Raw genomic sequence first — 15,217 nt, 5'->3', positions numbered from 1 at the left:
AGAGAGGGAGACACAGAAACAGAAGCAGGCTCCAGGCTCCGAGCTGTCAGCACAGAGCCCGACGCGGGGCTCGAACTCACGGACCACGAGATCATGACCTGAGTCAAAGTTGGCCGCCCAACCGACTGAGCCACCCAGGCGCCCCTTAAACATTTATTTTTGAGAGAGAGAGAGAGAGAGAGAGATTGAGAGCAAGCAGGGGAGGGGCAGAGAGAGGGGGGGACTCCATGCTGACAGCAGAGAGCCCAACGCAGGGCTCAAACTCACAAACCATGAGATCATGAGCTGAGCTGAAGTTGGACGCTTAACTGACTGGGGCACCCAGGTGCCCCTAAGATTTTCTATATATAGGATTATATCATGTGCATACAGAGACAGTTTTACTTTTTTCTTTCCAATTTGGATGCCTTTTCTTTCTTTTTCTTGCCTGATTGCTCTGGCTCAAACTTCAGTGCTATGTTAAATAGGAGTGGTGAGACTGGGCACCCTTGTCTTGGTCTTAGAGGAAAAGCTTTCAGTCTTTTACTGTTGTTTTTTTTTAAGACATTTTCTTTTTTCTTTTTAAGGTTATTTATTTTGAGAGAGAGAGAGAGAGAGAGAGAGACAGAGCAGAGCACATGAGGAGGGGAGGGGCACAGAAAGAGGAAGAGAGTGAGAAAGAGAGAATCCCAAGCAGGCTTCAGACTGCCAGCACAGAGCCCAACATGGGGCTCAAACCCACAAACTGTGAGATCATGACCTGAGCCGATGTCAAGAACTGGATGCTTAACTGACTGAGCCACCCAGGTGCCCCCAGTCTTTTACTATTGAGTATGATATTTACTATGGCTTGTCATATATGACTTTTATTGTGTTGAGGTATGTTTTTCCTGTACCAAATTTGTTGAGATTTTTTATCATAAAAGGATGTTCTTTTTTGTCAACTACTTTTTATCTTTCTGTTCTGTAGATGCTTATGTCCTAGATGATTTATAAGAATTGTTAGTCACTTTGCATTTTTCTGTTGTGAGGAATGATGTACCTAATTGCTCCAAAGTTTCTTCATAATATGCAACTTTAAAAAATATTATTTTGCCAAGTGTTCATTATACTTACTTAGTTGTTTAATTTACAAAGATTTGATAAAAAGAATCCTTATGGAGGGGCTTCTGGGTGACTCAGTCACTTAAGTGTCCAACTTTGGCTCAGGTCATGATCTCACGGTTCATGGGTTCGAGCCTTGTGTCAGGCTCTGTGCTGACAGCTCAGAGCCTAGAGCCTGCTTCAGATTCTGTGTCTCCTTCTCTCTCTGCCCCTCCCTGCTCATGCCCTGTCACTCACTCACTCACTCTCTCTCTCTCTCTCTCTCTCTCTCTGAAAAATAAATAAATATTTAAAAAAAAAAACCTTATGGAAAACAAAATACATGAATACCACAAGAAGGGCTCAACATTTGAGAAACATCCTAGGAATGTTTCTAGGGCATACATGTATGATCTTGGAATGTAAATGTTCCAAGATAAGTTCTTTTCTAAGAAATGCTTGTTAAATTATTTTTAATTGCATGTACTATATGCCAGATACTTAAATTAGGGAAAACCATTTTAATGAAGAAAGTTATTAAGAAAATCAGAACTCCTTGGGAAGTAGACAGTTTGTGAAGAATTGAAAGATTTATTCAGAATTACCAGGAAGATTTCTTGCCTATTTAGATTAAAGAAATCCTGGCATAGACTTTTCTCTAAGCTAGGTCAGTCATTTGTGAAAGTGATTAACAAGATTTTCCTATATAAGCTTTGCCAAACATTGGTTTGGAACTACAGCCTGTTTTCTCTGAAAAGTCCTTTTTTAATAATAGATTTACTGAGAATAACTCACATACTATAAAATTTTTTAAAGTGTACAGTTCAGTGGATTTTAGTATATTCACAGTTGTGCTACCAGTAACACTTTCTACTTCCAGAACATTTTTATCACCCCAAAAAGAAACCTCCACCTATTAGTAATCACTTCCTGTTCTCTCCTAACCCCCCACCCTTGGCAAGTACTAATCTACCTCTGTTCTGTGGATTTGCCTATTCTGGACATTTCATATAAATAAAATCATGCAATATGTGACCTTTTGTTTTTGATGTTCTTTCACTTGGCATAATGGTTTCAAGTTCTGAAAAGTTTTTTTAATGTTAGTATACCACTGCATTGAGTGCTCCTAGCTCTCCCATCTGTTAAAGAGATTGTCATTAATAGGTAGAAACTAATACTGCAAAGAGTAATTTTTAGCTGTGGATTCAGTTTTTCTTAGAATTAACACTCTGCAGCATGTGTTTGTATTTAATTTATAAATTATAGGGTGCTCTTTAAGGGGAAAATTTTATTTCTTATAATCCAGATACTTCTACTCATATGCTAAATGGAAGCTTGGAAAGTTTTTTAATACCCACCTCTCTGACTTGAGAGACTTATTGATAGCAGTCCAAAATAATGCACTAATTATACAAAATGATAAGGATAAATATTTAGAATAATCATAATCTGAAAAGGGAAAGCTGTATCTGCCATTTAAAATTTCTATTTTTTTTAAATAAAGTTTACTTATTTTGAGAGAGAGCTAGAGAGAGGAAAGAGCGGGGAAGGGGCAAAGAGCGGGAGAGAGAGAGAGAGAAAATCCCAAGCACGGAGCCCAACACGGGGCTCGAACCCACAAACCGTGAGAGAATGACCTGAGCTGAAACCAAGAGCCAGACTCGTAACGGACTGAGACACCTAAGCGCCCCTAAAATTTCTGTTTCTTGAATTATTTTCCTTTCTCTGGGGTCAATTTTGTCTGTCGTGGGCTTTCATTCTTGTGCTGATGATTTTCTTCTCAAATTTGAAAGCTTAATTGGTGACTGAATTGATGTTCTTAGATAGGTTGTGTAGGTTTACAGTGCTTTATAATGTTTGTCTCTCCTATGAACAGGAAGACTAACGAGACTTCTTTGAGGTGTGTTGATTGGCAAGCTTTTCTTTACCCAGACAGATCAGATCATTTTTAAAGGGAAATGTTATCTGGTTGAAAATTTGTTTTTCTATAAGCTGTCCTCCTATTCAGTGATGAAGGGGAGAGCAGGAATTACAATGATATGTGGGATTACTATACTTGTTAGTACACAGACTTTCATTTAACCTGCCGTTTTTAATCCCTTTTTAAATCCTGTCTCATACCTGCCTTGCTTCAAGCCTGGTGCTCTTTTGAGCCTCTGCTTAGCAAATGTCTCTCCCTTGATTATGTCTTCTCTTAAATGTATTCTGGACTATGGGTTCCTCGTCATTTTTCATCTGTCCACACACTTCCATTTGCTTTTCAGTTTTTGGAAATCTGTGTCTTTCTTTTTTGTTAGTATTGTTCCCACCATTATGTATATTAGTTATATGTTGCTGTGTAATAAATTACCTAAAACTTATTGTCTTAAAACAACAATAAGATTCAGGTGTGAAGTTGGGGCTGGGGCCAAAGCTGTGAAGACCCCCAGGCCTCAGGGGCAAGTCCTGGATAGCGGGACTCCACCCCAATTTGAGGTTTAATTCTGGGTATCCTTGATTTTTGGGGGATTAAGTTGGGCAGAGGGCATATGTCTTTGCCTTAGTCTAGTAATTAGAGCATTCTAAATCCTGGGGGCTCCATTCTTGGGCTCTAATGAAGGCTCAAGTATTTGGGAAATTATTTTTTCTTTCTTTCTTTCTTTCTTTCTTTCTTTCTTTCTTTCTTTCTAATTTTTTATATTAAAAAATTTTTAATGTTTATTTATTTTTGAGAGAAAGAGAGAGAGAATGCAAGCAGGGGAGGGACAGAGAGAGAGGGAGACACAGAAACAGAAGCAGGTTCCAGGCTTTGAGCTGTCAGCACAGAGCCAGATACAAGGCTCGAACTTATGAACCAGGAGATAATGATCTGAGCTGAAGTCAGACGTTTAACTGACTGAGCCACCCAGGTGCCCCCTTTTTTATATTAAAATTTTTTTTAATATTAAAAAATTTTTAATATTTAGAGAGAGAGAGAAACAGAGTGTAAACAGGGGAAGGGCAGAGAGAGAGGGAGACATAGCATCTGAAGCAGGCTCCAGGCTCCAAGCTGTCAGTACAGAGCCAGACATAGGATTCAAAGTCATGAACTGTGAGATCACAAACTGAGCTGAAGTTGGACGCTTAATCAACTGAGCCACCCAGGCACTCTGGGAGTTATTTTCTTTCTTTTTTGTTTTTTAATTTTTTTTTAATGTTTATTTTTGAGAGAGACAGAGACAGAAACAGACTGTGAACAGGGGAGGGACCCAGAGAGAGGGAGACACAGAATCTCTTGCAGGCTCCATACTCTGAGCTGTCAGCACAGAGCCCAATGCAGGGCTCAAACTCACAAACTGCGTGAGATCATGACCTGAGTCGAAGTCAGATGCTTAACCCACTGAGCCACCCAGGCGCCCTCTGGGAATTATTTTCTTAAAATTCAAGTTTTATGGGATGGTTTGTTAGAAGTCTTAGGCCTTAGGGTTAGTCCTGTGAGAATTGAGTCCTAAGGGCCAGTCCAGGGAACCCTTTGTTTTGGTATTTAATTCTGACCCTGCATATATTAGATAAGGAGTATCTTCTGGGCTTACCAGCCTACCAAAAGCAGCTGACCATCTCTCAAAATAAGAGAGTCCTGCTTGGAAAAATCAGCAAGGAGAAGAATACTACAAGAACATTGGTCTGGGCTTCAAGATGGCCAGGGAGGCCACTGAAGGCATCTACATTAACAAGAAATGCCCTTTATTGGTCAAAGGGAGAGATCCTATTTGGTATAGTGACCAAGATGAAGATGCAGGGGACTGTTGTCACCTGCCAAGACTACCTTCACTATGTCCAAAAGTACAACTGCATTGAGAAGTGCCTTAAGAATATGTCTGTGCCCCTGTCCTTCTGCTTTGGAGACATTGAGATCAGTGACACAGTCACAGTGGGCAAGTGTTGGCCCTTGAGCAAGACCATGTGCTGTGATGTGCTTGAAGTCAGCAAAGCCACAGACACCAAGAAGCAGTTCCAGAAGTTGTGAGACTAGACACCTGTCCACTCCCCCAAATGAAGTATTTTCCCATTCAAAAACAACAATAAACATTTACCATTTCATCAATTTGGAGGGCCAAAAATTTGGAAGTGGCTTATCTAGGTGGTCTGGCTTGAGGTCTTTTGTGAAGTTGTGATCAGGTATATTGGCTGGGGCTATAGTCATCTGAAGGTTTGACTGGAGCTAGAGAATCTGCTTCCAATATAGCTCACTTTCTGCATGTTGGTGCTACCTGTTGTTAGAAGTCCTAAGTTGCTTACTTAAGACTTCTCTACAGAACTGCTTAAGTGTCATCACATTTGGGACCTGACTTCCTCCAGAAGAAGTGACCCAAGAGAGAATGAGATGAAAGCAGTGATTGTTATGATCTAGCCTCAGAATTCACATTCACCATTTCTATAGTATGCTGTTAATTACACAGGTTGGCCCTATTCAGTGTGAAATGAGGTATGAGTACCAGAAAGAGAGAGTCATTGAGGGCTATTTTGGAGGGTGGTTATTGTGGGTGTATTTCCCTTTTAATTTCTCTTGTGAGATAAGGAGAAACAGCTTGCTTTTTTTAACTCTAAGTCCTATTTGTAATTTTAGGTCGTTGGTTTGAAAGGAAAATGTAAGCATATTAAAAAAATAGTCCATATTAAAATGGAACAGCCTATTTCATGACCCAGCTTATATAGTTTTAGGACTTTGGACATTTCTTTCATGGGTGTTCAGAGCCTTAAAAAATATTAAGGCTTTTAAAAATATTACTTCACATTCAGCAAAGTCATTGCTTGCTAAGGAAGACCCATCCAACACATGGAGAACAAAAGAGAAGTAATTTAGGATGTTGGAAATCTGCAGCTAATGAAGCATTGGTTGCTTCATTTGTGGGTTTTGTCTGTTTTGTCTGTTTTTATTGTTGCTGCTGTTATTGACTTATTTGATTTCTTATATGGTAATTTTTATAGTACTTGTGAACTATGGGAGATAACTAATGAGGCAGGATGGTACTTTGGTATAAATGAATATAATATTACTTTTCTTTTAAAAAATATTAAAATGAGTTTTTGAAATGTGCCCTTTGGGGGAAGAGTAATTTAGAAATAAAGGACATTTCAAATTTTGGCTAGCAGAAACAAAAACAAAAAAAAAACAAAAAACCCAAAACTCTTTTTCATGATAAATTGTACATTTCCACATGATAAATTGTACATTTCCATATGCTGGAATTAAACTGTGTTACTGACCTCTGCTTCAGAAATAACATTTCAGCTATAGTAAAATGTTAATCTTTTTCTGAAACTTAAAAAAAAAAAAAATTGAGGGAATTTTGTCAAATTCTCCCTATAAGATATATTGTAAAATGAGGATTTAGCCATCGTTTTAATCGTTTGCTTTTTGCTCTATGAAATTTAATATTGATACTGTAAATTAATGTCTCTGAGTTGTCATCATGTCTTAAGAAGGATTGATGATACCGTTAGTATCAAATCTTCACTATGATATATTTTCACAGCTGCAAGCTTATCTCAAGAGACTTCTTTAAACAATCACTTTAGCCAAAGCAACAAATAAGCAAGGTAGACCAATAAATCAAGACTTGACTCTGGAATCTGTCATTGTTGGATTTATTCATTTCTTATTAGTATAAATTATTTTATGTAAAAAGTTTAATTGGAATCCTATTTTCCTCCTTAGGATGTTTCTCTGTTGGTAGGTGAACATAGATCCTTATTTTGATAGTGGTACAAAACTTTATTTAATATCTAAAGAATTTCTAAGTTATTTTAAAACCTATTAGGTTTTTTTTTAACCTGAAGAACACATTGCCTTTAGCATAATATGTTTTCCTTAAAATATTACTTAAAGTAGAGAATATATAATATCAGATATTATTACTTCTGTTTATGTTTTTGTTTTGTTTTTTGCCTCTGGTCTAATAGACATATTTATACTATATTAAATATTGCTGATACTTATACTTCTTTCCCCTTGGCTTTTTGGATAAGGCTGATAAGAGTATAGTTTGATATTTAAGAGTATAAGCAAGCTTTGGAATTAATGCCTGGGTTTAAATTCTACCAGGGACTTGGGCAAGTTCCTGCTAACGTAAGTCTATCTCTGTTTCTTTATCTGTAAGATGTGGATAATAATAGTACCTAGCTTATGAGTTGTAAAGATTAAATGAGATTATCAACGCATTTAGCATAGCCCCAGGTGCATATGAAGTGCCAAAACTACAGTGTTGAGAAATACATCTAGAAAAATAGACTGAAAACCTCTGAAAATCTCCTCCACAAAAGCAATGAAAACACTGGCAAGAATTGTCAAAATCAAAATTTTAATAACTGAAAATTAATGAAAGACTTACAGAAATTCAAGGGGCATTTATTCAAGAAAAATGACTCCATAAGAACAGTGAACTTAAGGATTTTTAATTTGATCTATTCACATCCCCCTCTCCTCCATAGTCTTGAAAACTAGCAATCTCACAACTGTGGAAATTGCAGAAACCAGGGGCCTGGAAACCACTAAAAGAAACTTAATGGCTTTGGAGCTTCACCAAATTCTTACTGTTTGACCTGTGTGGCAGCTCTCTGCAAAGTTCCATTCTCAGGACTTTCTTTGATCTGACTTAGAGCTTGCTCTGTAGGAAAGTCCTATCCTATGGCCTTTGTCGAAAACATTCAGTGGCAATTGTTTAACATTAATATACCTGAGGTGGTGTGATACCAGTCAGGGCTAATAAGAGGCTGATCAAAAACTCAAAAGGAAAAATTGGGCAATGAGATTTTAACAGGGGGCTTTGAAAAGTTCCAACATATTCCTGGGAATCTAAAAGGCCACAGGCATGCACAGGACTATGCATATGTCCAGGAAAGACCTAGCAGTCCCTGACCCCTCACCTCTGGCTGACCTTCATGTTCTGTATAAGCAGGGAGTAAAATTTCAGGCAGAAAAAAGAGAAAAAAATGATTAATTGGAATTTATCAAAAGTAAAAACTCTTGTGCTTTAAAGGATACCAACAAGAAAGTGAAAAGAACAGCAGATTGGGAGAAATATTTATAAATCGTGTATCTTATAAAGACACATATCCAGAATATATAATGAATGGTTACAACTCAACCATAAACGGACAAAGGATTGAATAGACATTTCTCTAAAGAATATATACAGAAGCCAGTGAGGAGATGAAAGATGCTTGACACTGTTGGTCATTAGAGAAACTAATAACTACTTCACACCGACTAGAGTGGCTGTAAAAAATGGACAATAATAATTATTGGGGAGGGTGTGCAAAAGTCTAAATCATTGTGCATCGCTAGTGGGAGTGGAACATGATGTGGTCTCTTTGCAAAACAGTTTGGCAGTTCAAAAAAGTTAAATACAGAGTTACCATCTGACCCCTCCTCTCAGGTATATACTTAAGAGAATTGAAAACATTAAAAACTTTTACACATATGTTCAAATCAGCCTTATTCATGATAGCCAAAAGTGGAAACAACTTAAATGTCTATCATTTGAGGAATGGATTAAAAACAAAAGCAGCATACCTATACAATTCTGCCACAAAAAAGAATGACATACTGATACTGGCTACATCTTAGATGGACCATGAAAACATTATGCTAAGTGAAAGAAATCAAACTCAAAAGGCCAAATATTCTTTGACTTCACTTACATGAATTTTCCAAAGTAGGAAACTCCAGAGACGGCAAGTAGATTAGTTTCTAGGGGCTAGAGAGAAAGGGAAATGGGGAATGACTGATAATGGATACAAAGGTTCCTGTTGGGGTGGTAAAAATATTCTGGAACTAGAAAGTGGTGCTAATCGCATAACCCAGTGAATATACTAAAAAAACTACTGAATTGTACACTGAAAAGGATGAGTTTTTATAGTACGTGAACTATATCTCCATAAAGCTGTTATTAAAAAACAAAACGGAAAAAAAAAAGAGAGGGGGAGGGGCAGGGGCACCTGAGTGGCTCAGTCTGTTGATTGTCTGACTCTTGGTTTTGGCTCAGGTCATGATCTCACTTGTCTATGAGTTTGAGCCCCACATCGGGCTCTGCACTGACAGTTCGTAATCTGCTTGGGATTCAGTCTCTCCCTCTCTCTGCCCCTCCCTGGCTCTCTCTCACTCTCTCTCTCTCTCTCAGGGTAAATAAATAAACATTTAAAAACTACAAAACAACAGGGGCTCCTGGGTGGCTCAGTCAGTTAAGCATCCAACTTTGGCCTAGGTCATGAGTTCGAGCCCCAAATCGGGCTTTGTGCTGACAGCTCAGAGCCTGGAGCCTGCTTCAGATTCTGTGTGTCCCCCTCTCTCTGCCCTTCCCCTGCTTACACTCTGTCTCTGTCTTTCAAAAATAAATAAACGTTGAAAAAAAATTTTTTTTAACTCAAAACAACAAAATGGGCACCTGGCTGGCTCAGTTGGTAAAGCATGTGACTCTTAGGGGGTGCCTGGATGGCTCAGTTGGTTGAGCGTCTGACTTTGGCTCAGGTCATAATCTCACAGTTCGTGAGTTCAAGCTTCAAGTTGGGCTGTGTACTGACAGCTCAGAGCCTAGAGCCTGCTTTGGATTCTGTGTCTCCCTCTCTCTGTTCCTCCCCTGCTCACACTCTGTTTCTCTCTTTCTCAAAAATAAATAAACATTTAAAAAATTAAAAAAAAAAAGCATGTGACTCTTGATCTCGGAGTTGTTTGAACCCCACAATGGGTATAGAGATTACTTAAAAATTAAAAAAAAAAACACATTTTTTTTTTAAAGCAAACATCACCACCAAAACCCCTATAGCATGCCATTTAAATGGATCACTTAGTATTGAAAAATGAAAATCACTCCGAAGGCTTCTTGCTTAGCCGACTATTCTATAGTGTTTGCAGTTGTTATTTTTTAATGAATTGTTAGAAACCTGGAATTTCATTTGTAGAGCTGTTATGCGAGCCAGAGTTGCATGACTAATTTTCAGTTGTACAAAGGTTAGTCAGAGCTAGATATAAGAAAACATTCCTTAGAATTAGCCAAATTGAGATTTCAGTATTTTTGTAGAAAGTTTTACTTCAGTCACAATTGTGAGTTATAATACTTTAGAGCATTCTTTGGATGATAAAATCCTCCCCTCTTTTTTAATGCTTCATCTTCAGCTATTTGTATTGGTGAACTGTAAGATACTGCTTTTCTTTGTATCCTGTGGATTTAAGTTCTTCAGTTCAAAGCTTGTTACAAAATTGTACTCGTTTTTACAACTGAATTTTGAAATTCAGTTGTAAAATCTGTAAAATTCAGTTATAAATAAACATTTTTAAATTTTGTTAATGTTTATTTTTGAGAGAGAGAGAGAGAGAGAGAGACAGAGTGTGAGTGGGGGAGGGGCAGAGAGAGAGGGAGACACAGAATCTGAAGCAGGCTCCAGGCTCTGAGCTGTCAGCACAGAATGCGACGCGGGGCTCGAACCCACGAACTGTGAGATCATGACCTGAGCCGAAGTCGGATGCTTAACCAACTGAGCCACCCAGGCGCCCCCAGTTGTAAAACTTAGCTGTAAAATCTTATTGAATGATTTTTATGGTTTAATCAAGTTGAGTACATTTTGATGTTAGCAAGATCCTATTTCCTATCTTTTATAAAGTTTTTTTCCTTGTCTCAGGGTAATCGGTTGTAACCTGCTGTTTTCTTAGCTTGCAGAACACCGAGAAGCACGGCACACCTATAGTCTGGAGTCTCTTTGCCACTGCCCTTTTTATGAAGAAGCCATGCATTTAGTTGAAGAAGGGAAAATTTACTCGAGAGTGCTTAGGTACCATTTCAATTTTGCTTTTGTTTATGAAAAACATTAAGTTGCCGTTGCTATGTTTGTGTAATATTTATGAAAGATGTTTATAAGAATGGGAGGAAATGTTTTTTAGGCTCAAAAAAAATTTTTGCATGGCTTGTCAGTATTGAAAAGACATATGTTTCATATTAAAGTCTGGAGGTTAAGCCTTGAGTCCAAATTTGTAGTGGGCTTGATCTTGAATGCAGCTTAACAGTTGTCTTTCCTGTTTATTACATAGAACTGAAATGTTGGAGTGCCTAGGAGACAGTGATTTTCTTGCCAAACTTCACTGTATTCGACAGGCTTTTCAGGTATTTTTTTTTTTTTTTAAACATTAAGTGACTTCACCTAGCCAGTCATCCTCACCCTCATGCTATAGAGTCCAGCTGTATATAAACAGAACAGCTCTTTGCTCTTCGTTATCCTTATTTTTAATGGCAAATATAAAATCTAAATTTGTTTTTCCTGGCTGCTATTTCCTTTCATTTGTCTTCATTTATCTTTGTCCTCTGCCATGGTTCCCCAGGTCCACCACACTTTGTCAAACAGGGTATTTTGATACTGGAGATGTGTACAAATGGCTACGTAAAATAGAAATCCTTTCTTATTATCAATTAGTGTGTTTTCTAGATTGTTTTTTTATTTGAATCAGTTGTAAAATCATTGATTTCCTAAAATGAAATAAAATCATTTAAGAAAAAAAAGTATCTTTATTTTTCTATGTTTTGGGGACTATATAACATTTATTTTGGATTTTCTAATATCGAACAGAATTTAAATTCATATTTCCTTTTAATCTTTTTTGATTATAGGCTTCAAGAGCTCTTTTTATTTTAGTAAATTACAACATTCTCTGTGGTCTACCTGCAGAGATAGTGCCGCATCCAATGCATTGACTGTATCAGGGTTGTTTATGCATAGATGTGCTATAGAATCAAATGTCCATTCAGATTAATTATTGGTTCTTTTTTTCTTTGGGGTTGAATGTTTTTTCAGGTAATACTTTCGGAAACAGCCAACAGGATATTCCTTGCTGAGAGTGGAAGGAAAATTTTGTCAGCATTAATTGTGAAAGCACGAAAGGTAAACTTGTTTTGTTGGCAAGTTTTTTTATTGTTCTTGTTTCATTTGAACTGAAGATTACAGTACATTGAATTTTTAATCGAAGAAAAAGTTTTTGCAGATTGTTGCAAAGGTTCACATACTAAAAATAAAGTAATAAAAATAAATTACCAAAGAGCATGATTTCTTCTTGGGTTGATTTAGTTTCTGTGTATGAAGTCTACACTATTTTAATCAAGTTGTTGCTCATAAATTATTCCCAGTTTGCTGAAAGTCTATGAATGTCATGTTGAGAGTCATCATTAGATATACTACAACTACCACTATTATTATTTCTAATACTTTGTCTCTTCCCTCAAATCCTGGTCGGTAAAGTTCTAGGAAATAGAATAGGTCTCAGAAATCTGGGAATACAAATGGAGTTGCCTCTTATTCCTACTCATGGGACTAAATGAGGCAGAGCAATCACAAGAACTTCATGAAGACTGTAAGGAACCACTTCCCTTTATGCAAGCTGTGTCCACATGTTGAGAAAAAATCAAATAAAACAGGCCTTTCTTGAGCCACTTGGAACACTTGGTTTTCTGACCCAATTCTTTTTTTTTTAAATACTTTATTGTCAAGTTAGCTAACATGCAACATATACAGTGTGCTCTTGGCATCGGGAGTACATTCCCATGTTTCATCACTTACATACAACACCCAGTGCTCATCCCAACAAGTATCCTCCTCAATGCCCATCACCCATTTTCCCTGCCCCTCCTGCCTCCCCACCTCCCCACCCCCTTCCACTCTCAGTTTGTTCTCTGTATTTAAAAGTCTCTTATGGTAACTTTTTCTTTCTTTTCCTTCCCCCATGGTCTTCTGTTGAGTTTCTCAGCTTCCACATATGAGTGAAAACATATGATCTCTGTCTTTCTCTGACTGACATATTTCACTTAGCATAATACCCTCCAGTTCCATCCACATTGTTGCAAATGGCAAGATTTCATTCTTTTCTATTGCCAAGTAGTATTCCATTGTATCTATATACCACATCTTCTTTATCCATTCATCAGTTGATGGACATTTGGGTTCTTTCCATAATATGGCTATTGTTGATAGTGCTGCTATAAACATTGGGGCACATGTACCCCTATGAATCAGCACTCCTGTATCTTTTGGATAAATTAGTAGTAGTGCTATTGCTGGGTCATAGGTTAGTTCTATTTTTAATTTTTTGAGGAACCTCCACACTGTTTTCCAGAGTGGCTGCACCAGTTTGCATTCCCACCAATAATGCAAGAGTAACCCACTTCTTTTGAACCTCAATTACTTCATTTGTATAATAGAATTATATTTATGGTACACCATTCAGAGGGTTCTTATGATGATTAATTAAAAGATAAGTGGAGGGGCACCTGGGTGGCTCAGTCAGTTGAGTGTCCACCTTCAGCTCAGGTCATGATCTCACAATTCATGAGTTTGAGCTCCACATTGGGCTCTGTGCTGACAGCTCTGAGCCTGGGGCCTACTTCGGATTCTGTGTCTCCCTCTTTCTCTACCCCTCCTCCACTCACACTCGCGTACGCTCTCTCTCCCTCCCCAAAATAAATAAACATTAAAAAAAAATTTTTTTTTAAGTTAAGTGGAGGGGCGCCTGGGTGGCTCAGTCGCTTAAGCATCCTACTCTTGGTTTCGGCTCAGGTTATGATCTCACTGTTCATGAGTTCGAGCCCCGCGTTGGGCTCTGTGCTGACAGCTCAGAGCCTGGAGCCTGCTTTGGATTCTGTGTCTCCGTCTGTCTCTGCCCCTCCCCTGCTCATGCTCTCTCTCTGTCTGTCAAAAATAAAAAAAAAATTAAATAAATAAAAAGATAAGTGCAAAATAAATATAAGGTGATATTAACTACTTGCAATTCCCAATGTAAATCTTATGTTGCTTCCTTGGCGTTCCCATGACAGATTAAACCCAGTGATTTCAACTAGACTTTCCCCAAGAGGAGTAGAACCGCATCAAAAGCATCACATAGTATCTACTGTAACCAAGTTTTCGTTTCAAGAACTGACCTAAGTTGGCATACATATTTGATGAGTAAGCAGTTTGCTTATGACATGTTACTAATGTTCTTAGTCTTGGCTCCTGCCAAATGTTGGAACAAAAATATATTAAACCAAGTGAATATGTCATACCTTGAAAATATATTTTAATTCAGTTACTTAACAGAATAAAGATCTAACAAACATACTTGAAGAGTAACTCATTTACTTTGTAGGCTTGAGCCTTGTTATAAAATTAAGTTTAGGATTAAAATGTGTTTTCTTCTGCAGAATCCAAAGAAGTTTGAAGATGTTTTTGATGAGATGATCTATTTTTTAGAGCAGACTGATCACTGGGATAGTACTGAAATGGAACTTGCTGCTAGAGGAGTAAGTTTCAATTTTTTTATAATATTCATTCCCCTTAGTTATATACATATAATATTTACATTATCTGAGGCCACTGTTTCCTTGTCCTTGTTAAATGACAGTAAAACCAATTATGTGATAGCGGTTATGACAGTCATAAACAATAGCAACCACAGTCTTTATACTTTGGGGCAATAGTTGAAAATGATTGTTTTTTTAAGCTCATCATTCATTCGTTCCTTCCTTCTTCCTTCCTTCTTTCCTTCCTTTTTCTTTCCTTCCTTCCTTCCTTCCTTCCTTCCTTTTTTCCTTCCTTCCTTCATCAATGAGAAGGCCCTAGCAGAATGGTTATGGTGGCCTGTGCAAGGATGATTTTCAATGGGACAACAGACTGCTTAGAGAGGCCAGGATCAAACAAATAATTAAATATATTGAGAATAATGGGAGCCAGGTTTCTCACTGTCACAAAAGGAAAGTATAAAAAGCTCGGATTGGAGTTGGAGCTGTCCGTGTGGATTTTAGTTTACCAGATAGATAGACAGCCAGCCAGCCAGACAGACGGATGGGGAAATAAATACAAAGGTTTGCATATATATAAGCATACATATAGTTTCTAGTTCTGTTTACTGAGAGGATTTGGGAGCAGCAACACCTCAAAAGAAATTACTCCTAGCACATGGAGCTTGGCTTCTAAGTACTCTTCACTGAAAGGAAGGAGAACTCCTTAGAAAAATGTCTGATATCAGCACTGGGATAGATAGGTCAAGTACATGATGAACCTGGAACATTTTGTTGTAACAGAAGTTTAAAGAATGAGTTCGCAAGGGGCTGAAAGGCTTTCTAGGCAGAGAAACCCGTCGGTACACGGACAGAGAGACATAATCTTTCTTTTTGTGGTGTTT

General features: G+C 37.7%; 1 protein-coding gene and 1 pseudogene across 4 annotated transcripts in view; both read left to right on the top strand.

Annotated features, from left to right (window-relative positions):
* MIGA1 (mitoguardin 1) overlaps nt 1-15,217 on the top strand; it is a 106,154-nt gene that overhangs the window by 78,653 nt on the left and 12,284 nt on the right. For all 4 annotated transcript variants that reach the window (XM_047871463.1, XM_047871462.1, XM_047871461.1 and 1 more), the window contains 4 exons: nt 10,730-10,848; nt 11,105-11,177; nt 11,863-11,949; nt 14,238-14,336. In XM_047871463.1, the coding sequence (XP_047727419.1) occupies nt 10,730-10,848; nt 11,105-11,177; nt 11,863-11,949; nt 14,238-14,336 (378 nt within the window). The remainder of the gene's footprint in view (nt 1-10,729; nt 10,849-11,104; nt 11,178-11,862; nt 11,950-14,237; nt 14,337-15,217) is intronic.
* On the top strand, nt 4,522-5,110 carry LOC125172868 (40S ribosomal protein S11-like; annotated as a pseudogene).

Source organism: Prionailurus viverrinus, chromosome C1 (genome assembly GCF_022837055.1).
Source record: "Prionailurus viverrinus isolate Anna chromosome C1, UM_Priviv_1.0, whole genome shotgun sequence".
Taxonomy (NCBI): domain Eukaryota; kingdom Metazoa; phylum Chordata; class Mammalia; order Carnivora; family Felidae; genus Prionailurus; species Prionailurus viverrinus.
This window is presented reverse-complemented; position numbering and strand designations above follow the sequence as displayed.